General features: G+C 36.6%; 1 protein-coding gene across 1 annotated transcript in view; it reads right to left on the bottom strand.

Moving 5' to 3' along the window:
- The window catches only part of AP1G1 (adaptor related protein complex 1 subunit gamma 1), a 78,841-nt gene extending 52,144 nt beyond the window's left edge, over nucleotides 1-26,697 (bottom strand). Inside the window, exons 1-2 of the mRNA XM_019455369.2 lie at nucleotides 26,583-26,697; nucleotides 5,207-5,410 (exon numbers count right to left, since the gene is read on the bottom strand). Coding sequence (XP_019310914.1) covers nucleotides 5,207-5,407 — 201 coding nt within the window. The 5' untranslated portion in view covers nucleotides 5,408-5,410; nucleotides 26,583-26,697. The remainder of the gene's footprint in view (nucleotides 1-5,206; nucleotides 5,411-26,582) is intronic.
- Between the last annotated feature and the right edge of the window lie 75 nt (nucleotides 26,698-26,772).

The raw sequence follows: 26,772 nt of genomic DNA, 5'->3' as shown, positions 1-26,772 counted from the left end.
TTTGAGTATTACTCACATCCAAACAAGAAACTCTAATTCAGTTATACTAATTGCTAATACAGTATCCCACATGTGAATATACCACAACTTACCTATTTTTTGTGGACACAGATTGTTCCCAATATTTTCATATTAGAAACAATGCTGCAATGAACACTCTTATAAATGTCCCTTGTTAAATAGACAAGGATTCTTGATCAGATTCAGGTTTTTCAGTTTTTATTTTGTTTCCATTTAGCAAATACACTTCATAGGTGGTGGTATAAACTTTCATCAGGAAATATATAATTATTCCTGGTGGTTGTCTCTCATTTGTGATATTAGCATTGAAGATCATCAAGGATTGCAAAATGGTAATATTCTAATTATTTTATTCTTTATTTACTTATTAAACTTTTCCTCTAAGGAGCAACTTCTCTATATGTACCACTGGGTTAACAATAGTTCCTTCAGAAAGTTTAGCAAAGGCAGGATAAATGTCAGTTTTCAAAATGAGTACCTAGTATCCTCCAAAGATGACCAATGGAGTTTTTTTTTTATAATTTGTTTAATAATTATTAAGTCACTGATATAAACTCACTGATATAAACTTACTTGGTATATTCCAACTACTATTATTATCCTTATTAATGCTCAAATTTTCTCATTTGGGGGCACAACAAAAAGCCACTTTTGGTGGCTACTAAATCCTTTTAACACGACCTCTGTAATTTTTCTTGTTCTCTGGCACAGTAAGACAGTTCAGGCTTAATTTGTGTATCTCCTGCTCCAGATTTCGGATCAGCCATCTTTCTAATGGGTCCTGGCCCTTTTAGAGTAAAATGGGTATTTGGAGACCACAATCTGGGCTTATGGGTGCTCAACACAAAGATGCCTACTATCACCATTATACTACAGGTACAGTGTGGTAAAGAAATTAAAAATGTGGATAAGGATGGAAACTTAGGGAACTGACATTATTTACAGACAACAGCACTGACTATATGGAAACAATGAAGTCCACAGGGACTCTTAGAAGTGCAATAATGTTGCTAGGGAGAGAAATACGCAAAAATCAATGATATATTTCTGTATAACTAAAACCTAATTATTCAACTTTTAAGACTGCTATTTGCAATAGGAAGAAGAGCTCCAAGGAACCTATAAATTTCACCAAAAGTGTGTAAGACCTTATGGAGAACACTGTAAAACTTTAAAAAACATAAGGAAGTGGAGTACTATAAATACTCTATTGATGGAAGGGAAGACTATTGTAGACAGATAATTGGGTATAGCAGGCCAGGCTGGAAATGGGAAGAAATAGAGAATTTAAGCCCCACCTAGAGAAGGTCACCAGCCTATTAGAGCTCTGGGAAAATGTTCATCCAGTGTTGTAAAATCCTCTAATTTCTAAGAGGAACCAGAAATCCAGATTTCTATGATAAGTTCCTTGATTTTTACATTGGCAGCAAATTCAAAACAATTTAATGTACTCTGCAATACGAAACACATCTGTGGAAGAATTTGGCCCCCAAGCCGCCATTTTTTTACTCCCATACATTTACTCCCACCTCTTAACTCAACTTTATTTCTAGGTTGTGTTTAAGCCAAATACATGAAAGGTTACAAACCATACAGCAAATCTATCATGGCTTTTGTTGTAAAAATGTGGAAGATACACTGTTTTATATTATGAAGAGGCTCCTAGATAAAAGACTCACATAAGAAAATCTATTTTAGGGGCAATTAGCTGGCTCAGTTGGAAGAGCAGGAAACTCTTAATCTTGAGGTCGTGAGTTTGAACCCCACACGGGTGCAGAGATTATATACAAACATATATACATAAATAAATAAAAATCTATTTTAGAATTCAGTGACTTTCTTTTAAAAATTTTTAATATTTATTTATTTTTGAGAGGCGGGGAGGGCAGAGAGAGAGGGAGACCCAGAATCCAAAGCAGGTTCCAGGCTCTGAGCTGTCAGCACAGAGCCCAAACAAGGGGCTCAAACCCACAAACTGTGAGATCGTGACCTGGGCTGAAGTCAGACACTAGACTGAGCCACCCAGGTGCCCCAGAATCCAGTGACTTTTCAAAGAAATTTTTTTGCTGTCCTTGAGGGAATAGTAAAATCAGTAATACTTGAATTATTTATGTAGAAAACTTAAATGTTTAACATTTAGTAATTTATTAATCTTCATAATAATAATCCTATAAAAGAGTATGAAAATTGTCCCCATTTTACAGATGAGGAAACTGAGACAAGAAAGGTTAAAGATCTTGCTCAAAATCACCAACAGGAGGGGAGCCTGGATGGCTCAGTCAGTTAAGCATCAGACTCTTGATTTTGGCTCAGGTCATGGTTCATGGGACTCTCTCGTACCCTCTCTCTGCCCTTCCCCCCCTCAAAATAAACATTAAAAAAAAATCAGAGATAGTAAAGTAACAAAGCCATAATTCACATCCAGGCAGTCTGGTTCCTGTAGCTGTGCTTTTAAATTCTGGTTATAACAACCATGTAACTGGATTTTTTTTCTTGCCTTAGCTGCCTCACCATCACCAAGTACAGTGGCTTTGGGTTCTGCATTCTTCCTTTTCCCAATTCTTATTTTCTACCATCCTTTTGTTTTGTTTTTTAAACAGATGCTGGTCATGTATGTTACCTCAAATCTTCTGTACAGCAAGTCAGGACTAAAGTAATTAAATAGTTAAGAAACATATTTAAACTATATCCAAAGAATGAACAGGTTTTAGCGTTATACAAAGTTGAGTTCTAATCCTCTCCCTAATATTTACTAGCTGTGTGAATTTAAACAAGTCAATCTCTGAATTTCAGTTTTCTCATCTGCAATATGAGAATATTACCCACCTTGTGGGTATTATTGTAAAGTTTAAAACACTTTTCAAATGTGGCTAGTAGGAAATTTTAAATTACATATCTGGCTCATATTTTTATTTCTATTGAACAGCATCATGCTAGATACTGCAGTAAAAAGTAAAAAGAAACAGGTGAAATTAGTTTTAATAATATATTTTATTTAACCCAATATATCTAAAATACCATTTCAACATATAATCCACATAAAAATTATTAGATATTTTACAGCTTTCTTTTGTACTAAGGCTTCTAAATACAGTATATATTTTACACTTACAGCACATCTCAATATGTACACTACATATCCATCAAAAATATTTTAACTGTATTTAGACTTCATTAAATGTACAATTGATAAAGTAGATTCACATACTCAAGTTGTCTAAAACATTTAAGTTTTCCAGTAACTGCATCAATATCCCCCCAAATTTATTTTCCTTTAATATTCGCCTCAGTTGAACGAGCCACATTTCAAAAGACCAGTGGCTATACAGCTACTAGCTATCATAATGAACAGTACAAGTGCAAATAAAATAAACAAATAAAATGCAATAAATGGTAGCTGTTTTTACACATAGTTAAGTGAAAATAGTACTGTGATTCATACATGCAGGTGAGAGAACCGAGATATGAATCTTTTTATGGATATGTTATAAAAAAATTCTGATGGGCAAGATTGGATAGGGCCAGGATTTACTCCAAGAGGAAATAGATTAAGGGACTTAAAAGTGGGATTCCTATTCTCACTCAGAAAAACCTTTTTTTTTTTTGGGGGGGGGGTACAATTTTAGTACAGTTTCCTTGAGTATTAACACTTTCCACCTAAGAATTAAATGTCTTATCAAATAATTAAATTCCAGAATGCCCCCCAAAAAGCCATCTAGTAAAGCTGGAAAGCATATTTTATTTACATACAGTATAGAAATGACTCTTAGAAATATAGAGATTGCTCTTTCACAGATGAAATATCATCAGTCTTAAATCTATCCTATTATTTTAAATTCAACAACTGGTCTTAAAAGAACTCCTTTAACTCCATGATGTTAACAGTGGTTATCTCGAGTGGAGGGCTTAAGAGATTCCCCACACCTTGCCATCCTTGACTATCTTTTACAGCTCAACATATCAGATTTCTATAAATCTAACCAAATGGGTCTACTTAAAATCAACCAACAAAAACGTATGAGTATCTATTTGCTTTATACTATGACATGCGTTAAATGTATAACCACCTGGATCACTTTTTGATGTGGTAAAAACATATAACATGTTTATTCAGAGGAGATAGCTGTTGTTTTTGTCTACCTAGTTCCTGGTCCGTTCCTCTGATACTGAATCTTCCTTTGGGAAATTAATGGTCTTCCACTCTCAATCATGTATTTCTAGTGAGGGTGATCTCACTCCCAGGCAAAAGATAAGCATAAAACTAACCCAAGTCAGTCTGATAAGATTCAATCCCATTACTGTTTTAACTCGGAGGTGGGGTGATCTCCTTTCACTGGAGTTACTGAGCTGAATAAAAGATAAATGTGGCCATTTTCCTGGATAAATTAAACATTAACAAAAGCTATCTGTGAATAATGGAAACATGGATGGTATTTTTCTCCTTCTACCTAATGTTGCACATTCTTTCAATTTTGCATTCGTTTCCTTAAGAACACTATTTAGTATGTAATACAATTCTTAAATTATCTAAGATAAAATTTAATGGCATTAATAAGAATTTAAAAACCCACTAAACCCTTCTCTGTGACTCCATCCCCATATGTATAAACATAGAAGAAAGCACGTCTTGCTTGAATACCAAATACCATGCTCAAAACCTAGATTGGCTATAGCTCATGTGTGTAGTAGAAAATCAGGAGGCACAGTCACTGTAGCAACCCAGTAACAAAGTAATTAGGACAAAATCCATAAATGCCATGATGTGGCAACATATTTTACTTAAAAACATCTATTTGGAGTGTTCCTCCTTGTATCATTGTGCACACAGAATATAGTTAAGGAAACATTTAGCAAACATTTCTTAAATATTCATTATAGTCCAGCCGCTCTAACAGACCAATCACAATCTACTGGTTATCCTGGTCAGTCTTTAAGTAAGCTAGCTGCCACCATCAAAACATAGTCTAATCCATATAATGAGAGATTCTCAATGGAAAGCACAACTGACAGCAGTATCATGTGTTTCCAGGTCTGCAACTTTCTCACTTCTACCCTCAGTTCCACAATGATCAGATTACAAGGCTATCAAGAATATTCTGTCCTCACTGAGGGGAAACATTTGCCCTCCTTGAGCTGTCATTCCAACAAGAATAGCCTTGCTAGATGTGGTCTCAGCCCAGCCTACCTGTCCAAAGTGAGCAGGGTAGCCCAGCATGTGCATATATAGTAATTTTGCCACATTCCGACACCGGTAAGTATTGTCTTCTTCTCTAAAAGATGATCGGATTGCAGCACATTCTTTCTGGATCATTTCCCGTTCTTCGGCTTGGGTTCGGGCTGTCCGGATGGTCCGGATCAGCTCCCGCAATCTGATGGGGGCTGGCATCCTCTGTTTATAGAAAGACATTAAATAAAAATGTTCACATTTTTCACTACCAAAAGCATTCACACAACTTCTCACATAAATTTCCAATTTTTAAGAATTCAAGACTTGCTCAGTCCAACAATATAAAGCTTCAGCAAAGCTATTACATACAAACCCATTAATTCGGTAAATTTCTGGAAAAAATATAAACAAAAATGTTAAGTATTAAGCAAGATAAGACACAGAATACATCAGTATGTAAAATCCATCATTAGTATCAAACTATGTTAAGAACTAACTCAACCCAAATATTTACTCAAGAAAAAGACATATTTTCTATGCCTAACCTTAGAGAAGACAGATTATTTTCTGCTGAACTGTTAACAGAGCTCAATAAATTATCAGATGAATATTGAATATGATCACAATCAAAGCTCAACTCAACTGGGGCGCCTGGGTGGCTCAGTCGGTTAAGCATCCAACTTGGGCTCCGGTCATGATCTAGCAGTTTGTGAGTTCGAGCCCCACATCAGGCTCTGTGCTGACAGCTCAGAGCATGGAGCCTGCTTTGGATTCTGTGTCTCCCCCTCTCTCTGCCCCTCACTCACTTGCACTTTGTCTCTCTCTCTCTCAAAAATAAATAAACGTTAAAAAAATTTAAAAAAAAAAAAGCTCAACTCAACAAAATGAGAGATCAGGAGAGAAGACCAATTATCAGAATTAAACACTTCCAAGAAACAGTAATCATCTTGGTACACTGGGTACTCTTTGAAAATTGTTATGAGGAAAAAAATAATAAACCAATCTCAGAGGATAAGACTATTAGAATCATATTCTCACGAAAAATTTTTAAATAATAATGATAAACCTATAATAGCCAAAATTAAGGGGAAAAAAGAACAAAGTTGGAGAATCTGCACCACCTAATTTCAAGAAATACTACAAAGCTACAGTAATCAGGACAATGTGGAACTGAATTTAAGGGCAGACTCAAGATCATGATGCAAAATAGAAAGTTTAGAAATAGACCTACACAAATAAGCTTAACTGATTTTCAACAGAGAGGCCAAGGTTATTCAATAGGAGAAAGGGTATTCCTTCAACAAATGGTGCTGGCACAACTACATATCTATATAAAGAACCAATTAACCTTGAACCCTAACCTCACATAATATACAAAAATTAACTCAAAATGGGTCATAGACCTAAACATTAAAGCCAAAACTAAAAATCTTCCATAAGAAAACATAGGAGGAAATCTTTGGGAACCTTTGTCTCCCTACCTTCCCACCTCTCTCTCTGTCCTTCCCCTGCTTGTGCTCGCTCTCTGTCCCTCACAAAAATTAACAACAAAAAAAAAAAAAAGAGAGAGAGAAAGAGAGAGAGAGAGAGAGAGAGAGAGAGAGAGAGAGAGAGAGACCACCCTACAGTATTAGAATGGCTAAAATTTAAAAGACTGGCCATACCAATTGCTGGCAAGGATATAAAACAAATGAACTCTCACAAGCCACTCATGGGAATACAAAATGGTTCGACTACTTTGGAAAATAGTTTGGCAATTTTTTGTAAAATTAAACATATACTTAGCATAGGATTCAGGAAATCCACTCGGTATTTACCCAAAAGCAATGAAAACATGTTCTCACCAAGATTTGTACACAAATCTTTATAGAATCTTCATTTATAATTACTAAAAACTGGAAACAACTCAAACATCCATAAATAGGTGAATAATAATAAACGAATACTTCCCGGAATGAAACAGAACCAACACAACATGGAAGAATCTCAAAAACATTATGATGAGCAAAAAAAAAAAAAAAGAAACAAGAAAATACATACTTTATGATTTTACTTATATGAAACTCTAGGAAAGACCAGGCTAATCTATAGTGATGCTAAAGAGATCAATGACTGCCTGGGGTTGAGGGTAGGGATGGTGATCAACTAGGATGCAAGGAAACCTTCTGATGTGATAGAAATGTTTATGATGGTTGCATTGATCTCTCTCAAAATTCACGGAAATGCACACTTAAAACAAGTGCATTTTACACGCGCCTGGGTTGCTCAGTCGATTAAGCATCTGACTCTTGATTTAGGCTCAGGTCATGATCTTACATTTCGTGAGATCAAGACCCACACTGGGCTCTGCACTCACAGCACAGAGCCTGCTTGGGATTCTCTCTCTACCTCTCTCTTAGCTCCTCCCCTGGGCACACGCACATTCCGTATCTCTCAAAAAATAAAAAGATAAACATTAAAAAGAAAACAAGTGCATTTTATTGGTATCTTGTACCTCAGTAAGTTAAAAAAAATGATAAAATTAGATACCATTACCATCATCTTCAGTACATACAAGCTGTAGAACCCTTAAACCATTAATTCTCAATGTTCTAATCGCACAAACCAGGAGGCTTTGTTCACTACAGCATCACTCCTCAAGGTAGGGATAGTACATTAGGAATTTACCAAGTTCTCTAGGTATTGGTTGTGTTCCTCCCTGTTAGCCCTCTTAAGATCACGTGTACTAAACTATATAAAACTACGTGTATACTGTTATTCTGTTATTTTTTAATAGAAATACTGAGGGCCTAGTGTTTTAACATTCTTACACTCACTATCTTCATTATTTCACTTGTTCCAGACCATTTTTGGGCCCAATGTGGGACTTGCACTCACCACCCTGAGATCAAGAGTGGGACACTTAACTAAGTCACCTAGGTATCCCTGTTCCAGACCCTTTTGAAGGGCAGAAATCATTATACCTGCTTTGCCTATGAAGAAAGTTCGTTTCAAATCAATTATGCAACTTGCTTAAGATTACAAAGGTGTAAGTGTCAGAGCCAGCACACAAACCATGTCTTAGAACTCCAGGGCTAGAGTTCTTCTTAATATTTCAAAAATGAACATTATCTTTACAGATAAAATTTTATGACTGCTAGGATGTTTCAAAATACTCTAGAGGAAAAAAGTATTAAGGAAGGAAAAAAGAAACAAAATGGGCAAAATGTTGATCACTCTGAAGGGATATGAGCATGTTAAATTATACTGTATTATTCTCTATTTTCATATATATTAGAAAATTTTCATAATCAAAAGCTTTTTAATTTTTTTATTTGTTTTTAATATTCCTTTTTGAGCGAGACAGAAAGACAGACAGCGTGAGCAGGCAAGGGGTACAGAGAGAGGGAGACACAGAATCCAAAGCAGGCTCCAGGCCCTGAGCAGTCAGCATCAAGCCTGACGCAGGGCCCAAACCCACCAACTGCAAGATCATGACCTGAGCTGAAGTTGGACTCTTAACCGACTGAGCCACTCAAACACCCCATCAGAAGCTTTTTAAAAATAAAAAGCTTCCAAAAACAAAGCATTTAAATCCTTAAAATTTTTTATAAATAATTTTTTAAAATCTTCGTAGCTAAACAAGAGATCTACTTGAAGAACTACTTTCACAATGACTACAAATACAAATGACTTTAGGATAAAAAATTTAAGAGTAAGGGGTGCCTGGGTGACTCAGTTGGTTGAGTGTCCGACTTCATCTCAGGTCATGATCTCACGATTTTGTGGGTTCAAGCCCCGTGTCGGGCTCTGTGCTGACAGCATGGAGCCCTCTTGGGATTCTTCCTCCCTCTCTCTCTCTCTGCCCCTCCACTGCTCACGCTGACTCTGTCTCTCTCAAAAATAAATAGACTTAAAAAAAAGAAAAAAAAATGTCTTAGTAGGCATGAATGAAAAACAAAATTTACATAATAAAGAGTTTAGTATATTTCAGAATACATTCTAAGTTAGAAACTAAACAAAAAATTCCAGTTCCAGGGAAGATGGAATAAACATACTCCATGGAGGCTCCTGTCTCTCCCTCTGACCATAACTATAAATCCTGGATAAAATGCATGCCACAGCTACCCAAGGATGCTAAAAAGTAAATGACAGCAAGCAGATTCCAGAAAGAGGAGAATCTGAAGTTCCATCAAAATGGCAAGAGGTTATCATTCTTCCTCCAGTACTGCCCAGCCTGGACCCAATGACAGCCCCAAACCCAAAAGTGCTCAGGGAGTACAGACAAGGAGCTCTAAGAAAAACCCTCTCTCTCTGATCCAGGAAGCAGGAAAAGAAGGACAATGGGAGAAATTCTCTCTTTTGGCTTTCTATATTTTCCTTCCCTCCACCACTGCCTCTAGGCAACACTGCAATGGCAGTGGCTGTGCCATAACAGCAATGGCAGTAATAGGCAGCCATATAAAAATTAGGGAAGGGGAATTCTCTCTGACCAGAGGAGCTGTGATCCTAAGAGCATGGAGTAAGTCACTCTCTATTCTCCCACTGCAAGATAAAAGACTGAATTCACCAAGAAAATACAACAATCCTAACTGCAAATGTATGTAACAATATAGTTTAAAAAATACATGAGGCAAAAACTGACAGTTATCAAAGGAAAAATAAACAAACCCCCCAACTACAGAGACTTAAACATGCCACCTAAGTAAATGATAAAACTACGGAGTATCAGCACAGATATAAAAGACCTGAATGCCATCTTCAATTGACTGGATCTAACCAACATTTATGGAACACCTCAACCAACAACAGAATTACATTCTTCTCAATTGCATACAGAACATACACAAAATGGGCCATGTCCTGGTCATTTTTTTAAAAAGTTAATAGGGGTGCCTGGGTGGCTCAGTCGGTTAAGCATCCGACGTCAGCTCAGGTCATGATCTCACGGTCCGTGGGTTCGAGCCCCGCATCGGGCTCTGTGCTGACAGCTCAGAGCCTGGAGCCTGCTTCCGATTCTGTGTCTCCCTCTCTCTCTGACCCTCCCCTGTTCATGCTCTGTCTCTCTCTGTCTCAAAAATAAATAAACGTTAAAAAAAAAATTTTTTTTTAATAAAAAGTTAACAAATTAAATTAATGGAAATCATATAAAATAAAGTATAGTCTCTGGCCATAACAGAATTAAAACTAGAAATCAGTAACAGAAAGCTAACGGGAAAACTTGCGATGGCCCTGGAAATTAAACAATACACTCCCAAATAATCCATGGGTGAAGAGGAAATATCAAGGGAATTTAGCAAATATATGGAACTGAACAAAAACATAAACCCATTTATTAAAATCTGTAGTACAACTAAAGTAGTGCTTAATGGGAAATGTATAGCATTAAATGTTTGTGTAAGAACAGAAGAAACATCTCAATCTAAGGTTCTATTTAAGAAACTAGAAAAAGAGAAATATAAATCCAAGTAGGAAAAAGCAAATAATGACAAATAGAAATCAATGAAATTAAAAAACAGAAGGAAAAAAACAGGAAAAGGTCAAGTCAATGAAATCAAAAGCCAGTTCTTTGAGAAGACCAATAAAATTGATAAACCTCTGGCTAGATGATAAAGAGAAAGAACACAAATCACTAGTATCAGTAACGAAAGGGACTATTATCACAAACACTAAAAGGATAATTAGGTGATACTATGAACAATTCAATGAATATCACAACTGGACATCCATATGCCAAAAAACTGAACCTCTACCTAAATCTCACAGCTTATACAAAGATTAACTCAAAATGAAGCATAGACCTAGATATAAAACCATTAGAAGATGATGGAGAAAACCTTCTTGACTGGGGTTAGGCAAAGAGTTCTTGGACATTACATCAAAGGCACACCCGTAAGAGAAAAATGTTAAAACTGGATTTCATAAAAATTATAAACTTTTGCACTATGAAAAACACTGTTAAGAAAATGAAAAGACAAGTTACAGAGTGAGATATCTGCAAATCACATATCTGACAAGGACTTGTAACCAGACTATAAAAAGGAACTCTCAAAACATAGCACTTAAACGCAGTTTTTAAAATTGGACATTAAGTTTGAGAATCTTGAATTCAGAAAACTGCAAAGTCTTTAATCAAAAAAAATGAAAAAAAAAAAAAAAGTTTAACAGTTCAGGGCCCATTAGACTACAGAGTAAATAGTACCATAAATGATATCGACATAAGCATCATTTATATCTATTTCAAAGGGGGAAAGGAGAATAAAAACTACGGAATTAGAAGTTACCGTCATGCATGCATTATCCAATTCAATTAGTCATACTATCCCATAGATGACCTAAGTAACAGGGAAACATGTTATACCAAAAAGTGCCAATCACTCATTCAACAAATATTTGCTGAGCCTTCTCTATGTCAGGCATTGCAAAAGGTGCTGACGACTGCCAATGTTGTAATCTCTACCCTTAAGAACTCAAAAGTCTAGTGAGGAAAACAGATTTTTACAATTCCAGCCATATAAAATAACAGCAAAAACTACTGACCAATGACAGAACAGAAAATTGTATTTAGGGGAAGCTAAACTGTTTCACAGCCAAACTAACTCAATATACTTAGAAATTTTTTCTTTTCCAAAATTAAGTGCTTTCTGCATCAGCTCAACAACTCCTAAATCCCATGTAGAAAGAGATCTGTAGCACAGTACCAACCCACAATTTGTTTTCCAAAGCTATTAAGAGCAAAACTTAGAATTTTCTGAATTTTAGAAAAGTAATACAGTGCATATCTTTTATGTCAAAACTCACCTACCATGACTGGAGCAACAGTTTCATTACCAAACAATATTTCTGAAATAACATGAATATTCACACCAAATGAGAAAAATAAACTACTACAGTGTCATGTCTGGTCAAATCAGATTTTAAGACCAAAAGAATTATGAAGAACTCCTGGGCATTTTTGTTTGTTTTTAATTTCAGAAACTGAGATAAAGACTGTGCAGCCTTACCCTTATCCAATGACCCTAAGCACTGTTAAAAATGATGACCCTGGGGCGCCTGGGTGGCTCAGTCGGTTAAGCGGCCGACTTCAGCTCAGGTCATGATCTCACGGTCCGTGAGTTTGAGCCCCGCATTGGGCTCTGTGCTGACAGCTCAGAGCCTGGAGCCTGTTTCAGATTCTGTGCCTCCCTCTCTCTGACCCTCCCCTGTTCATGCTGTCTCTCCCTGTCTCAAAAATAAATAAAACGTTAAAAAAAATAAAATAAAAATGATGACCCTGGAGTAAAATTACCTGAATTTGAATCTCAGGTCTACCACTTATCAGCTATGTGTCCGTGAGCAAATGACAACATCCCAGAGCTTCAATTTCCTCATCTGTAAGACAGGAAGAGTACCTACCTCCAAGGATTGCTACAAGAATTCAAAGAGAATACATGTAAACTTCTTGCGCAGTGCCACACACATTGTATCCAATAAATAAATGTTGGCCATAATGGTTGCCTACATAAACTATCCATAATAAATTAATTTTGAGCAAAAATAAGTTGCAGAATAACACAGTACTAATATTCATAAAGGTTTAAAATGTGTAAAAGAACCTATTCTTTAGAGATACAAAAATGCAGTAAGAGAGTAAGAATATGGATAAAATGAACATGTGAAACATGCATAAAGATCAACACTGTGGTACATCTGGGAGGGAGGGGAATATGATGAGGAACAGAGTAACACACAGAAGGCTTCAGCTATACTGGTGATGCTTTATTTCTGAGACTAGGTAGTGGATAATTGAGTACTTATTATTCTTCTTCATATATTTTATGTCTGAAATGTTTCATATTAAAAACTAAATTCAAATATATCTAATCCATGTAGCGAATGTTGTAGAATATATAACCTGGAAAACACAACCTACTTGCTCTTATTACAAGGTTGAGGATTTCCTTATTTTAAGAGTTTTTACTTGCCTTTCAAAATACTCGAAAACCACAAGATTCCTTAAAATACAGTAACTTAAGCATCTATTATTGCTAACAATAACAAATTATCCTTTTTTAAAAAATAAAGTATGAATATGATTATAGTGATGACTTAGCTAAACATAGCTGAGAATCTGAAACCTATTTTTATAACGTCATGCAGCAATATAGACAGCATCACATCAACATACGAAAACATCCACTTTACTCTATTTGTAGGTTCTGATTTACAAATTAGAAAACTGAAAGGGAAACAGAGGAGGCTGGAGACCAGGGGACAGAAGCTGTTTTAGGGAAGAAGACGGACAGTCAACAAAATGTCATCTTACAGTAAGGTAAGAAACAGCAGCAGCAGCAAAGCAAAAAAATAAAACCTATATAGAGCAGAAACAAGTATCCAAACAGCATAGTAACAAGATTAATAAATTCTACAGATTTGCTATATAACATTGTGCCTACAGTTAACAATACTGTATTGTGCAACTGAAAATTTCAAGACAGATCTGCTTGTACTCTTTCCACAATTCTAAAAAGTTTGTGCCCTTTACATAATGGATTTTTTAAAGTTTGGTTTTTTTTTTAAGCTTATTCATTTATTTTGAGAGACAGTGACAGCAAGGGGTGGGGGGGCCAAGAGCGAGCATTCCAAGCAGGTTCCAGCACTGTCAGTGCAGAGCCAGACACAGGGCTCAAACTCATGAACCCTGAGATCAGAACATGAGGGGAAGTCAGACACTTAACCAGCTGAGCCAACCAGGCGCCCCTACATCAGATTCTTACCCTGTAAAAAATTTTAAGTGATTAATCAAAAAGAAACAGATCAGGAGTGCCCGGGTGGCTCAGTCGGTTAGGCGTCCGACTTAGGCTCAGGTCATGTTCTCACAGTTAGTGGTTCAAGCCCCAAGTCGGGCTCTGGGCTGACAGCTCAGAGCCTAGAGACTGTTTCGGATTCTGTGTCTCCCTCTCTCTGGCCCTCCCCCGCTCACGCTCTGTCTCACTCTCTCTCTCAAAAATAAATAAACATTAAAAATAAATAAATGAATAGAAACAGATCAAATCGCTGGTAAATCTCTGCCTTTGAGTTCCATAGTAATTACCTTAATTTATAATTTTTTACAAATCCAAAATTAAAATACTTACCTTAACATAGTTTATTTTTTTAATGTTTATTTATTTTTGAGAGAGAGAGAAAGAGACGCGCAGAGTACGAGTGGGGGAGGGGCAGAGAGAGAAGGAGACACAGAATTCAAACCAAGCTCCAGGCTGTCAGCACAGAGCCAGACGTGGGGCTTGAACTCACGAACCATGAGATCATGAACCAAGCCAACGTTAGATGCTTAACCGACTGAGCCACAGAGGCGCCCCTAAAATACTTACCTTAAATACACACACACACACACACACACACACACACACACAGCACAGTAATCTGAGCCTATTTAGTGTACTAGCAAAAAGGATTAAACTCTCCCCTAAAGTCTTAAAAGTATTAAATTACAAAGAGTACCATAATTATTTTACAAGACCCTGATTTATCAATAAATGGTTCAATAACATAACATTTAACATTTAATGTAGAGGTGGAAAAACCTGGATATAAAATTGTATCCTAACATCTAATTCTATACTGTAAATATGTGCATTAGGACTTTTATATACATTACATATAATTCATAATCCAATCCATAATACATTTATAATCCCATTATAGACTTTAAATATTGTGTATACCTCAATAAAGTCATTTTTTTTTTTCTTTTTCTTAGAGTGGTTGTAGGAAATATAAAGGTTTTTTTTTTTTTTTTTAAGTTTATTTATTTTTGAGAGAGTGCATGAGCAGGGGAGGGGCAGAGAGAGAGAGAGAAACACCGAATCCCAAGCGGGCTTTGCACTACCAGCACAAAGCCCAAAACAGGGCTCAAGTTCACCAACGAAGAGATCATGACCTGAGCCAAAACCAAGAGTCACTCAACTGAATGAGCCACCCAGGCGTCCTATAAAGTTGTGTTTTAAGACTAAAATGACAATTGAGTGAATAAAATAATAAAACTGTACCTGAGGAGTAACAATTTCTAAAATACAGAGTTCAGATACTATGTGCTCCTATTAATTTAACTACTTGACCCTTAAAAAGCTGAGAAAGATATGTCAAAGTCTACCACTATAATTGTGTTTATATCCATTTCTCCTTTTATATTATTTACATTTAGTATTTCAATGGTTGTATTCAATGCCTAAGTGTCCATATGTTTGACATTTGCATGGCTTGTACATTTTATAAAAATAAGATGTCCCTTTTGTTCTCAAATACTCATTAGGACAAGGATGGAAAAAGGACACAGAAAAATTAAAAGTCTGACTTGTTAAGATAAACAGATTGTAGATAAATGTATTTCATTAATGGTTTTTTAATACATAATGTTGAAAAATAACAAAAAGTAAGTGTGAAATTCATTTTTTAAGTTTCTACCCATAATGTAAACAAAGTGAGGTTTTGGAGCTTAAATTAATTACTTTATATACCCAAAGAGCAACCAAAATTATGAATGCTTACTATAGGAAAGAAACAGAAAAGATAAAACAATGACTGCATATGTTCCAATTCTCCTAAAATTTATACCAAAATGGAGAAAATGGTTATTTTCCAAAATCTCCACAAACCTCTTTAGTTGATAAAGATTTTCATCCTACTGCAATACCAACTCCAGGCCATGATTACCTTTTTTTCTTTGAAAAGCCTATTTTTCCCAGTCAAATATAAGCTCCTAAAGACCAGATCTTGTTGGTATTATTTATCCTTGTATTCCCATTACCTAAGAGTAGGAACTTGATAAATACTGCATTTAACTAAATTCTAAATGCTAGAAGCATCTTAGATAAAGAAAATGCATTTGTCCTTTCCAAAGCACACAAAGTAAAGAATGTGCACCAGCTACTTACCAACAGCAATGGGATAGGGACCAGGACTCAACCCAGTCCTCTATTCTACCCAGCTGAGTTAACTAAGCTGAACTCCCACTGTTTCTGAACTCCCACTACCTAGCTGTGAACTCTGAATCACCACCAGCCAACAGTTAAGAATATATAACCAAAAAGCTGGGGTTACTGCTGCTACATTGTCCTTCTTTCCCTAAACCTGAACCTATGTGAGCTCTAACCTAAAAAGAAATCTTAAATTAAAAGCAATTGTTCAATATTAAAATTACCTCCTTTTCTATCCAACACAAAAACTGTACTTGAAGTCTTTCTTGCTAAACAATAAGATACAAGAAATTAGATTTCAATTAACTTTGCCAGTGATTACCCTGTAACATCCGCTTTCTGAGTTCTTAAGTATGGCTAAGAACACTCCAGGGACTTAAGTTAATACAAGGCAAAACCCTCCAAAAGAAGTTACTGTGCTTTCTGTCCTGCATTCTCCATATGGCCTATATTTTTATATTTTTATATGCTCCACACAGAAGCCCTATTTCAGATTTTTATTGCATATGAATATCTGAATTGCTTTAATGCATTTACAATTTGCAAAACACTATGACCAAAGTAGTAAGAAAGCTTTCACCAAATTGATCAACAGTATTAATCTTTGATCACGCTTTTACTTTCCGATATATCTTACAGATACCAGCTGTCATTCATCTGACTTAACTAGGTTCTTTTCACCATCTTTGTGTTTTTGTGGTTTTCTTTCTTTTGTGTATTAGGCGACAGGGAAGGGGAGGCAGTGCAAGTCTATTTCCAAAGTATGAAGAAATGTGCTCATAGAAGGGAAATGTTCTACAGTGTGAAGAAAAGGGAAGAGAAGTGTTAGTACATCACTGTTTGAATAAGGGAGATTAAATCTGGGAGTAAGTATTTTGGTCACTACAGATGTAAACACCATTGTGGGACAGGGATAGTTCTTTCATCAGGTTTCACCATGGCCTAGAATGATGAAACGTTCAAGACCATTCAACTTTATACACTCTGGCTTCAGGCTCATAATGCAACTTTGTGATTCTTAATCTTTTCAAGTATCTTGTCTCCCAAATTCCTTCAAGGGTGCCCTGGAAAGTAGACACAAAATCCAGAAGAAAGCACAGCCCCTTGTGAATTACAACATTGTTATTCTTTTTAAAAAAATGTTTTTAATGTTTATTTATTTTTGAGACAGAGCATGAGCAGGGAAGGGGCAGAGAGACAGGGAGACACAGAATGTGAAGCAGGCTCCAGGCTCTGAGCTGTCAGCACAGAGCCCGACGTGGGGCTCGAACTCACGAACTGTGAGATCATGACCTGAGCCGAAGTCGGACGCTTAACCGACGGAGCCACCCAGGCGCCCCCAATATTGTTATTCTAATTCACACATCACTGAGTCTGATTAGGCTAAATCATCCCTAGATGAAATACTAAAATGGACTTTCTCGATCTTCCAGGCTAAGGGAATGCTGTGAAATGTGTGACCACATCAAGATACCACCACACCCTGTCTAGGCAGCCAGCTGGCATTCCTCTAAGTCTTAAGTTCTATTCTCCCTAAAACGCCACAATAATTACAGCCATCCCCTTTAATTATCCATAACCAAAATTCACTGAAAATGAGAATTTAAAAACAGATGTATATAAATGCAAATATGCCTAATGAACAATTCAATTGCATTAAGATGCATGAAAATAAAGGCCAAATAAACAATAAACACAATCAATATCTAATTTGACACTGATAAAATAAAAAGCAAAATTTTACTCTCTCAACCTACTATTAGCAAAAGTGTCCCAAGGAGCCCACACTTATCAAAAATTGTCACAAAATTCTCAGAACAAAAATCTTGTTTTTTTTAAAAGATATGCCCCAGGGCACCTGGGTGGCTCAGTCACAGTTAAGCCTCTGACTATGGCTCAGGTCACAATCTTTGTGGGATTGAGCCCCATGTTGGGTTCCATGGTGACAGTGCTGAGCCTACTTGGGATTCTCTCTCTCTGTCCCTTCCCTTGCTCACATGCACGCGCTCTCTCTCAACATAAATAAACTTAAAAAAAAAATAATAATAATAAAAGATATGCCCCAAAGGATATAATGTATGTTAAGGAAGGTAGATTTTCTGTGCCATGTAGAAATATACATGCCTTTTTAACTTCTGTACATTTTCTGCTGTATTTTAAATGAACATATATTACTTGAGCAATCAATTGTGCTTTGAAAAATCAAAGTACTAAAAATCATAATGGATTAGTAAAGCAAAACTGTAAACTTTCAAAATAACAAGATAACATCCATCCTGAAAAGACAAAGTCACATTTATCTAAAGGTCTTTTCTGCAGGATGACATTAGAAAGTTTACTAGAAAATTACTAGAAAATGATTTCACGCTGAGATAACAAAGCTTCCCTAGCATATTCTTCATAAATTCAAAGTTCTGTTCATTCTGGATACCAAGAAAGGGGGGGATAGGGATCTGGTCCACAGGAAATTAAAGGTCCATTTTTAACCAATGTTGCTGACATTAGTTAGAAATAGAGGGGGAAAGTCCCATTGACGATAGTGTCAAAAACTATAAAATATCTAGGAAAAAATTTAGCAAGAAAGGCATAAGAACTACATGAAGAAGACTATTAAATCTATGAAACCTTTACTGAAGGACCTAAAACTGAAACAGGATCTAAACAAATGGAAAGTCACAAGGAAAAATTATCATAATTAAAAATGTCAGGCCTCTCAAAATTAATATATGAATAATGCGATTCTGAACAGTAGATTTTTTGAGGTTTTGTGAACCCAAAGAATTATTTTTAATCAATAGATAAGAATAAATGTTCAAGAATAATCAAGAAAATAAAAAAGTACAGTGATAAATGCTTTTCTTTAAAAAAAAGTTTATTTATTTATTTTGAAAAAGAAAAAGTGAACACAGGCACGCAAGCGGAGGAGGAGTAGAGAGAGAGAGAATCCCAAGCAGGATCCACACTGTCAGCACAGAGCCCAACACAGGGCTCAAACTCACCAACTGTGAGATCATGACTTGAGCCGACACCAAGAGTCAGATGCTTAACTGACTGAATCACCCAGGAATCCCAGAGAGGGGCTTTTGTTTTTTTAATTTTTTTTAATGTGTATTTATTTTTGTCAGAGAGACAGAGCATGAGCAGGGAAGAGGCAGAGAGAGAGGGAGACACAGAATCCGAAGGAGGCTCCAGGCTCTGAGCTGTCCGCACAGAGCCTGACATGGGGCTCAAACTCACAGACCGTGAGATCATGACCTGAGCCAAAGCTGGACGCTCAACCGACTGAGACACTCAGGCACCCCTAAAGAGGAGCTTTTCTTAACAGTGTAACTTTTTACAAATATATTATACTCAAAAAAGTAAAATAAAAAGAAAAGAGAAAGAACCAAAAGTGGAGCAAACATACATGGAAACTTATAAGATAGCATTTAATTCATTGGGGAAAGGATGGTTTATTTAGTCCTCATGCAGTTGTCTCTCTATATAAAGGAAAACCATATAAGACTCCCTGCTTCATATAAACGTTAATTCCAGATGAATAAATACATGTATTATACAACAAAGAATTAATATACCATAAGGTGTTCCTAGAAGATGAGGAAAAACAAAAGTAAACCAAGAAAATGCACAGAAAAGCGAAAAAGGAACCCGACATGAAAATTCTAAATAAAGGAAATCCAGATAGAAAAAAAAAAAAAAGAAAGAAAAAAACAAAAAAGCAGAGGCTAGCTCGAATTATGGCCAGGAAAATTAAAATTAAGACAAACAGAGAGAGTAGTCATCATCTGGCAGACCAGTAAAAACTATTTACATCTAATGATGTGATGACATAGAAAGCCCACGGCTAGTGGAGGTAGAACTTATGACAACCTACTTAGAAAATAATCTGGCAATAAAAACATTTAAAGTATATTTCCTTTAACCCAGAAATCCTACCTCGGAGACTCTAGTCTGTAGAACTAAAAGTGGCAATAAATAAGGTGACATGTACAAGGATTTTATTGTATCACTGTTTGTATTAACAAAATCTAGAAACAACTTAAATATCCATAAGAAAATAGCCAAATAAGTTATGTATGGTACACATTCATACTATGAGACATAATAGGGACATTTAAAAAAACAAGATCAAATTATATTTACTGACCAGGATGTATTAAGAAAAGCTTGTTACAGAGTGATATAAAATATGATCTCCCTTTTATAAATACAAAGAATCCATATAGAAGTGCACATTTATGTTAGTATACACTGCACTTGACCAAGCATGGAGGAAAATAATGAAGTATACCCATAACCTGGTTAAATGGCTGGGGACAAACACTGAAGAGAACGAATGAAATGATAACTTTAAATATGTTTTTAGATTTTTTTTCATCATAATGTACACCTATTATTTTATAAATTAAAAAGATTTAAAAAAACACAAACCTTAGCATTATAAAAGTATATTATCCAAACAAGAGGGGAAAGACAACAAATCACTGAACTGTATCAACACATTTCCATTTGGGGAGTAAAGCCTGAAATGCTCAACTTACAATTAGTTTCTTTAGTATAATGCGTTACCATATTAAGAACTCAAAAGAAAGAAGATGGCGGGAAGTGTAGATTTATTTGCTGCCACTTGAAACTTTTGCAGAAGCAAGCTCCTGGATGCCTCTGTCCATTAAACATCTGACTCTCAATTTTAAGTCAGATCAAGATCTCAGGTCATGGGGTGCCTGGGTGGCTCAGTTGGTTAAGCATTCGACTTCAGCTCAGGTCATGATCTCACAGTTTGTGGGTTCAAGCCCTGTGTCCGGCTCTGTGCTGACGACTCAGAGCCTGATGCCTGCTTCGGATTCTGTGTCTCACTCTCTCTCTCTGCCCCTTCCCCCGCTCATGCTCTCTCTTTTTCTCTCAAAAATAAACATTAAAAATTTTAAAAAACAAACACAAGATCTCAGGTCATGAGATCAAGCCTCACGTTGGCTCCATGCTGGGCTTGGAGCCTGCTTAAGACTCTTTCACTCTGCCTCTACCCAACTAGCGCTATGCTCTCTCTCAAAAAAGAATCAGACTAAATCACAAAGAGAAAAGAGCAAGGTCAACTTCAGAATTAAAACATGTAAACGCTATTTTCCAGGGTACAGACACAAGGTTTTATACAGGTTTTTGCTTTTTTGTTTGTTTTTCTTTTAGAGAGAGAGTGAGCGCGTGAGCAGGGAAGGGGCAGAGGGAGAGACAATCTTAATTAAGCAGGTTCCATGCTCAGTGCAGAGCCGGGCTGAGGGCTCAACCCCACAACCCTGGGATCATGACCTGAGCCGAAAGAGTCCTACAAGAGTAGTCCTACAAGAGCCCTACACTCAACCTTTTGAGCCACCCAGGCATCCCTGTTTTCTAAACCTGAAAGTAAACTTCACTGGTATCAATTCTGTAAGTCACAAGTAAATGACCTGTAGTAGCTTCTCATAACTCAGGGCTCTGTTTTTGGCTCTGGCATTAACCAATCACCATATATTTGAGTACCCAAACAATTTTTCCATATTATTTTCATCCATAGCATCTATTCCACAAAGTAGCTACTAAGTGCCAGGCACTGTGCTATGTACTATGGATGTCATAAATTATATAGTTCTTGTCCTCTGAAAGCTCAAGAACAGGTAGACAACTCAAGTACTTTAAAGAAAGCACTATACTATACCCCTTTGCCAGGGGGCTGAGAGGAAAGAACAGGTTTACTAGGTGGAAGGGAGAAAAGAAAAACATTCCAGGTATAGGCATAACAGGTACAAAGAGAATGAAAATGAACGAACCTGAGTATTGAAGAAACAGTAAAAAGTTCAGTGTGTGTAGGGGTGCCTGGCCAGCTCAGTCCATAGAACACACAACTCTTGATCTTGGGGTCACTGAGTTCAATCAAGCCTCACACTGCATGTAAAGTTTACTTTTTAAAAAATTTTAAATAAAGTCCAATGTGTGTAAATAAAATAACACAACCAAATGCTAGTAAATGCTTCCTCATTCTACTTTCCTAAATAATCAACACGATTTATGAAGCTTTCATCATGGAATGTTTCTAAAGAAAATATAAAGCCCAACTTTCACTAGTAGAGACAAACACACATTTAAAAAACATCACACATATTGAGTACTATCAGAAAAAGAAATTCTTGGGGCGCCTGGGTGGCTCAGTCGGTTGAGCGTCCGACTTTGGCTCAGGTCATGAGCTCACAGTTTGTGGGTTCGAGCCCCGCATCAGTGTCTGTGCTGACTGCTTGTTCAGAGCTTGGAGCCTGCTTCAGATTCTGTGTCTCCTTCTCTCTCTGTCGCTCCCCCGCTCACACTTTGTCTCACTCTGTTTCTCAAAAATAATGTAAAAAAATAAAAAGAAAAAGAAAAATACTAGGCAACAGAAATTAAAAAAAAAAAAAGAAAAAAGAAAAAGAAACTCTTCTCACAACAGCTTACTGTCAATAAATCATACCCCAAATCTCGTACCTACCAAGATACAGGCTACCTAAGTATTTTCAGTTAGTTTCCCCATTCATCTGAAACCAGTATTTTCACCGTATTTTAAAAGTTTTCAAAAATTTCAAAAAGTGGGAAGAAAACCAAATCTTCTGTGCACACTTTAAAAAGGGATTAAAAAAAAATTAACTTCCCTTCCTTTTCTTCAGCTTAAAACGGAATAATTTCCCAATCGTGAGGATGAGTAATGAGCTTCACTAAACTGAGCTGTAAAAACACTAATGGAACTCTTTTGAGTTGTACCACTATATGATCATTTACTAAAGTTAGATCCTTTAACCCAATAGTGTACATCATCTATTCTAGATCAGTCTCATTTTTAACCCGAAGTTTTGTAAGGAGAGGAGTGCAAATATTTTACAGTTCCAAGGATCTAAGTTCATGTCTTTCTCATATTTGCTCTTCACAAAAATCATTAACGTTAATCTCAAAATCAAACAAGCTGAAAAGCCTAGAATGCTCAGTAAAACACATTACAATCAGCTACAAGAAAGCTACAGTGAGCAAAGCACCTGCCTATCAAGGTTACACTGTGACTTATTGCAGTGTAACAGAGAAAGGGGGTAAAAACTACTTGCCTTTAAGATGTCTTTCATTATTTATAAAGTACAAAGGTCACATGTTTTCTTCCTCTTTTAAAATACGTTTTTGTTTTTTTTTGCTTTGAAGACTATTTTACACTGACAACATTTATAACGTCAATTTTCTCCAATTATCTAAGTAAACAAAAAATGCAAAACCTCCAAGTACCTAATGAAAAAGCACTTCTCATTTCCATCATATTATCTTAAATCTTGCTCTTATACAAAAGTGTTAGTTAATGCTGACTCAACAAGTTTGGCCAAGAGCAAGGTTGTGTTGTTGTTGTTTACTTCCGGACCCTTCAAACTTTGACAAGAGATTGTTTTTCTAGCAACCAAAATACATGCCAAATTAACTGTTTTGTGTTGCTCCTTCAAAGAAGAAAAAAAAAACCACCTTTCATGTATTTTCAAGGTAGAAATGAGTGCCTTCACGGATATAAAATTTTCTGCACAAAAAAGCAAATGAAAAAATCCTGATGCTTTTTGACAAAGATACAATTTTCAAAACCTGTAAGCCAAGATATATAAGAGCTTAGACATACCCATATGTTCTCTTAATTTTAAAATTAATTGTTACTTTAAATCTTATCCTGCATGAAAGAAATTGGATAAAACAAAGGGATGAAAGAATGCCAAAATTAAGACCTAAAAACAATTAATAAAGCTGAAAATGAATGATTTTTAAGCAACAAAAATAGCTAAACAAGTAGTTGCAGTTTACAGAAAAGGTAATAGTTTTAGATTCTCTGAAACTAAATCTAAGTAAAAGTTTTAAACTTTTGCTATCAATTAAAATCCTGCTTTATACATAAAACTTTTTAATCCTCATCAAATGCAAATAAAGAGATTAAGCATTTTGAAAATCTGTTTTGGTATGTAGTTTTCTAATTCGATTTTTTTAATTAAAAATAATCTTTTGGAAAATACTCATTCAACTTTTTCAATATGTATAGAGTTTTTATAAATCACACAAAAAAATTGCACTTTTGTTTTTGTACATCACTGATTTCAAGACTACTTTTAAAATAAAGAGGGGGTGAAATATCACCAAGATATTTCTGACAATTTTTGTACGTTACAGTTTCACTCTAAAATTTACTCTCAAGGGGTGCCTGGCTGGCTCAGTCAATAGAACATTCAACTCTTGATGGCAAGGTCATGAGTTTGTTTAAGTTCCAACTTGGGTGTAGAGTGTACTAAAAAATGAATAAATAAAATTGTCTCAAATCTAGAACTGATAAGAGTGAAACAGATCAAAGAACAAGCAACTATACCCAAAAGAAAATGAATTGAAGTTCCCTAAACAATAATGTTAATTTCAAGTATGATCCCACAACCTTAGACAAAGTAGACATTCCAGTATGTGACCAATCAATAGTGCATTAAACAGCACTTTGCTTAGAATTTGTAAGGCAAAAAGACACTCCAATTGAATGCAAACCACCCAAGAATGAATGACGTTTGACTACCAATACATCATACCGCAAAATGAACGGAGTTAAGTAACACCTATTTGATAGCTCTTCTAATAACTTTGTTTTAAAAAGGTAAGTCAGAAATGGAATATTTCAGTAACTACAAAGGAGTACTTAGTAAATGAAAAAGCATTCCCTAGATTTCAGGGGGTTGACAGTTCCTTTAAACCAAAAGAGAAACTCCCTATCTTGACAGTAAATACACAAATACTAACATTTTTTAAGTCTCCTTAAAATAAATAACAAGAACACTATTTACAATGAAAACAGTCAATCTTCTATGGAGACATCATATGACCAGTACAGGAATTTATCTACCTGATAAGAATAATGCACTTAGACACGGATTAGAAGTATTAAAAGATTTGATCCAAGTTCAAGTTACAATTTTATTTCACTTTTCTCTTCATCCCTCTGCAATGAGTCCATCAAGTTACAAATTTAAATTTCAGCAGTCACTAAGCTGTAATCACAAATTATTTCTCTTTCACAGATTAAAAAATCCAGGCTGAGATGAAACAGAGGCGATTCAATCACACTCGCCTAACCTGAAATGTAGGAAGTAATCAGTAAATTACTGTGAAATGCTTTTTATTCAAACATGCTATTTTGCAAACATACTTTAATAACAGCATGAAGGTAATGAGATTATGGATACCTGGAAAATCTGTACTTTTAAACCAAAAGTTAACGTGTATAGTCTGACAAGTATTACGGGAACGGTGGAAATGAATATTTAAAATTCAACTACCCCAGAAAATTCTAACACATGAAGTCAATCTCCGTATTTTTTAGAATCAGGTAACAAGTATCATTACCGTACAAAACACCTGCAAGTTAAGATCACTAACTCCTTCACTCGCTCCTCTCTTCTGTTAACTAATCCTTTCAGTCGCCAAAAAAGTTACTTCCCTTTCTACCTACGTCAAATTAAGATCCTTCTCAGGCAACTTCCATGCCCAGGGTTAAATATCACCAATACAAATACATAAGTTGTCAATAAGCACCAAATAACTAAGTGTTCAGCACACGAAAGGAATTCACCAATGAAAAAACATGACACCTTCCTCCGTACCCTCCCCCCCAAAAAGCCATTTCATTAGCTTCACAAACATTTACTGCTGAAGTATACTCTGAGCGAGTGGTTCGATGGGTCTCCTTCACCAAACCCTAACTAGGAAACATAACCAATCGTCCGGACTCTTTCAGACAGTCAAGATGATTCGGAGAATTATTAGAAACTGACGTCCGCAGGATCAGGAGTTTGAGAGAAAGGTAAGCAGTGTACTCGCAGGTGAGTTGGGGGGGGGGGGGGGAGGGAGGAAACCCTGAAAATCGGAAACGAAGTTGGTCGGAAGGTTAGAGAGAGGCAAGGCCGATGTCCGGTTCGGAGAGGACGCCACTGCGGGGCAGACAGCGATTAATTAAGCATTTGGAAGAGCTAAAGAGAGTTCTACGAAAGACCTGACCCGAGTACAAGATACAAGAACGCTGATATACCGCTCAAAGAAGACACGCGGGGGTGGGGCCCGCCCCGCTAACCCTGCTCCCTGAATGCTCCCTGAATGAACCCTCAAAAGAGAATCGAAGCCCGAGAAAGTCAATGGGTCCAAAGGAGGCCCGCACCGGCCGGGCAACGCCACAGCACAGAACGCAGAAGCGTGCAGAGCCTCCTGGTCTGAGGCCTCGGGTCGGCCCTCAAGAAAGTCGGAGCAGCCCCTGGGGCTCCGGGCCCCTCCTGGGCCAGCCTCTGTCCTCTCTCCTCACCCCCAAAAGCCTAGAACCGGACTCATTAGATTGACAGGAAGCTTCCGGCCGAGCGCTCCCGGCAGGCGCGGGGCAAAAGGAGCAATATGTCCTTAGCGCCGCGAGTGACACTCACCGGCCCGAAACCTCGAATGAAACCAGCAGCTCCGGGGGCGGCGGCAGCAGTGGCAGCAGGAACCGAACATCCAAAATGGCGGCTCCCTCGGCCTCACCACCGCTACTGCAGGCGGAAGGATCCTTTTAGGAAGGAGGGAGTTTTTAACTAACTTCAAATACTATCTCAAAAACTTTGGCCTCTATCTCCC

This window comes from Panthera pardus, unplaced genomic scaffold, assembly GCF_024362965.1.
Source record: "Panthera pardus isolate Hobbes unplaced genomic scaffold, ASM2436296v1 HiC_scaffold_19, whole genome shotgun sequence".
NCBI lineage: Eukaryota > Metazoa > Chordata > Mammalia > Carnivora > Felidae > Panthera > Panthera pardus.
The sequence above is the reverse complement of the archived record's forward strand: the minus strand, read 5'-3'. Positions and strand labels throughout refer to the sequence as shown.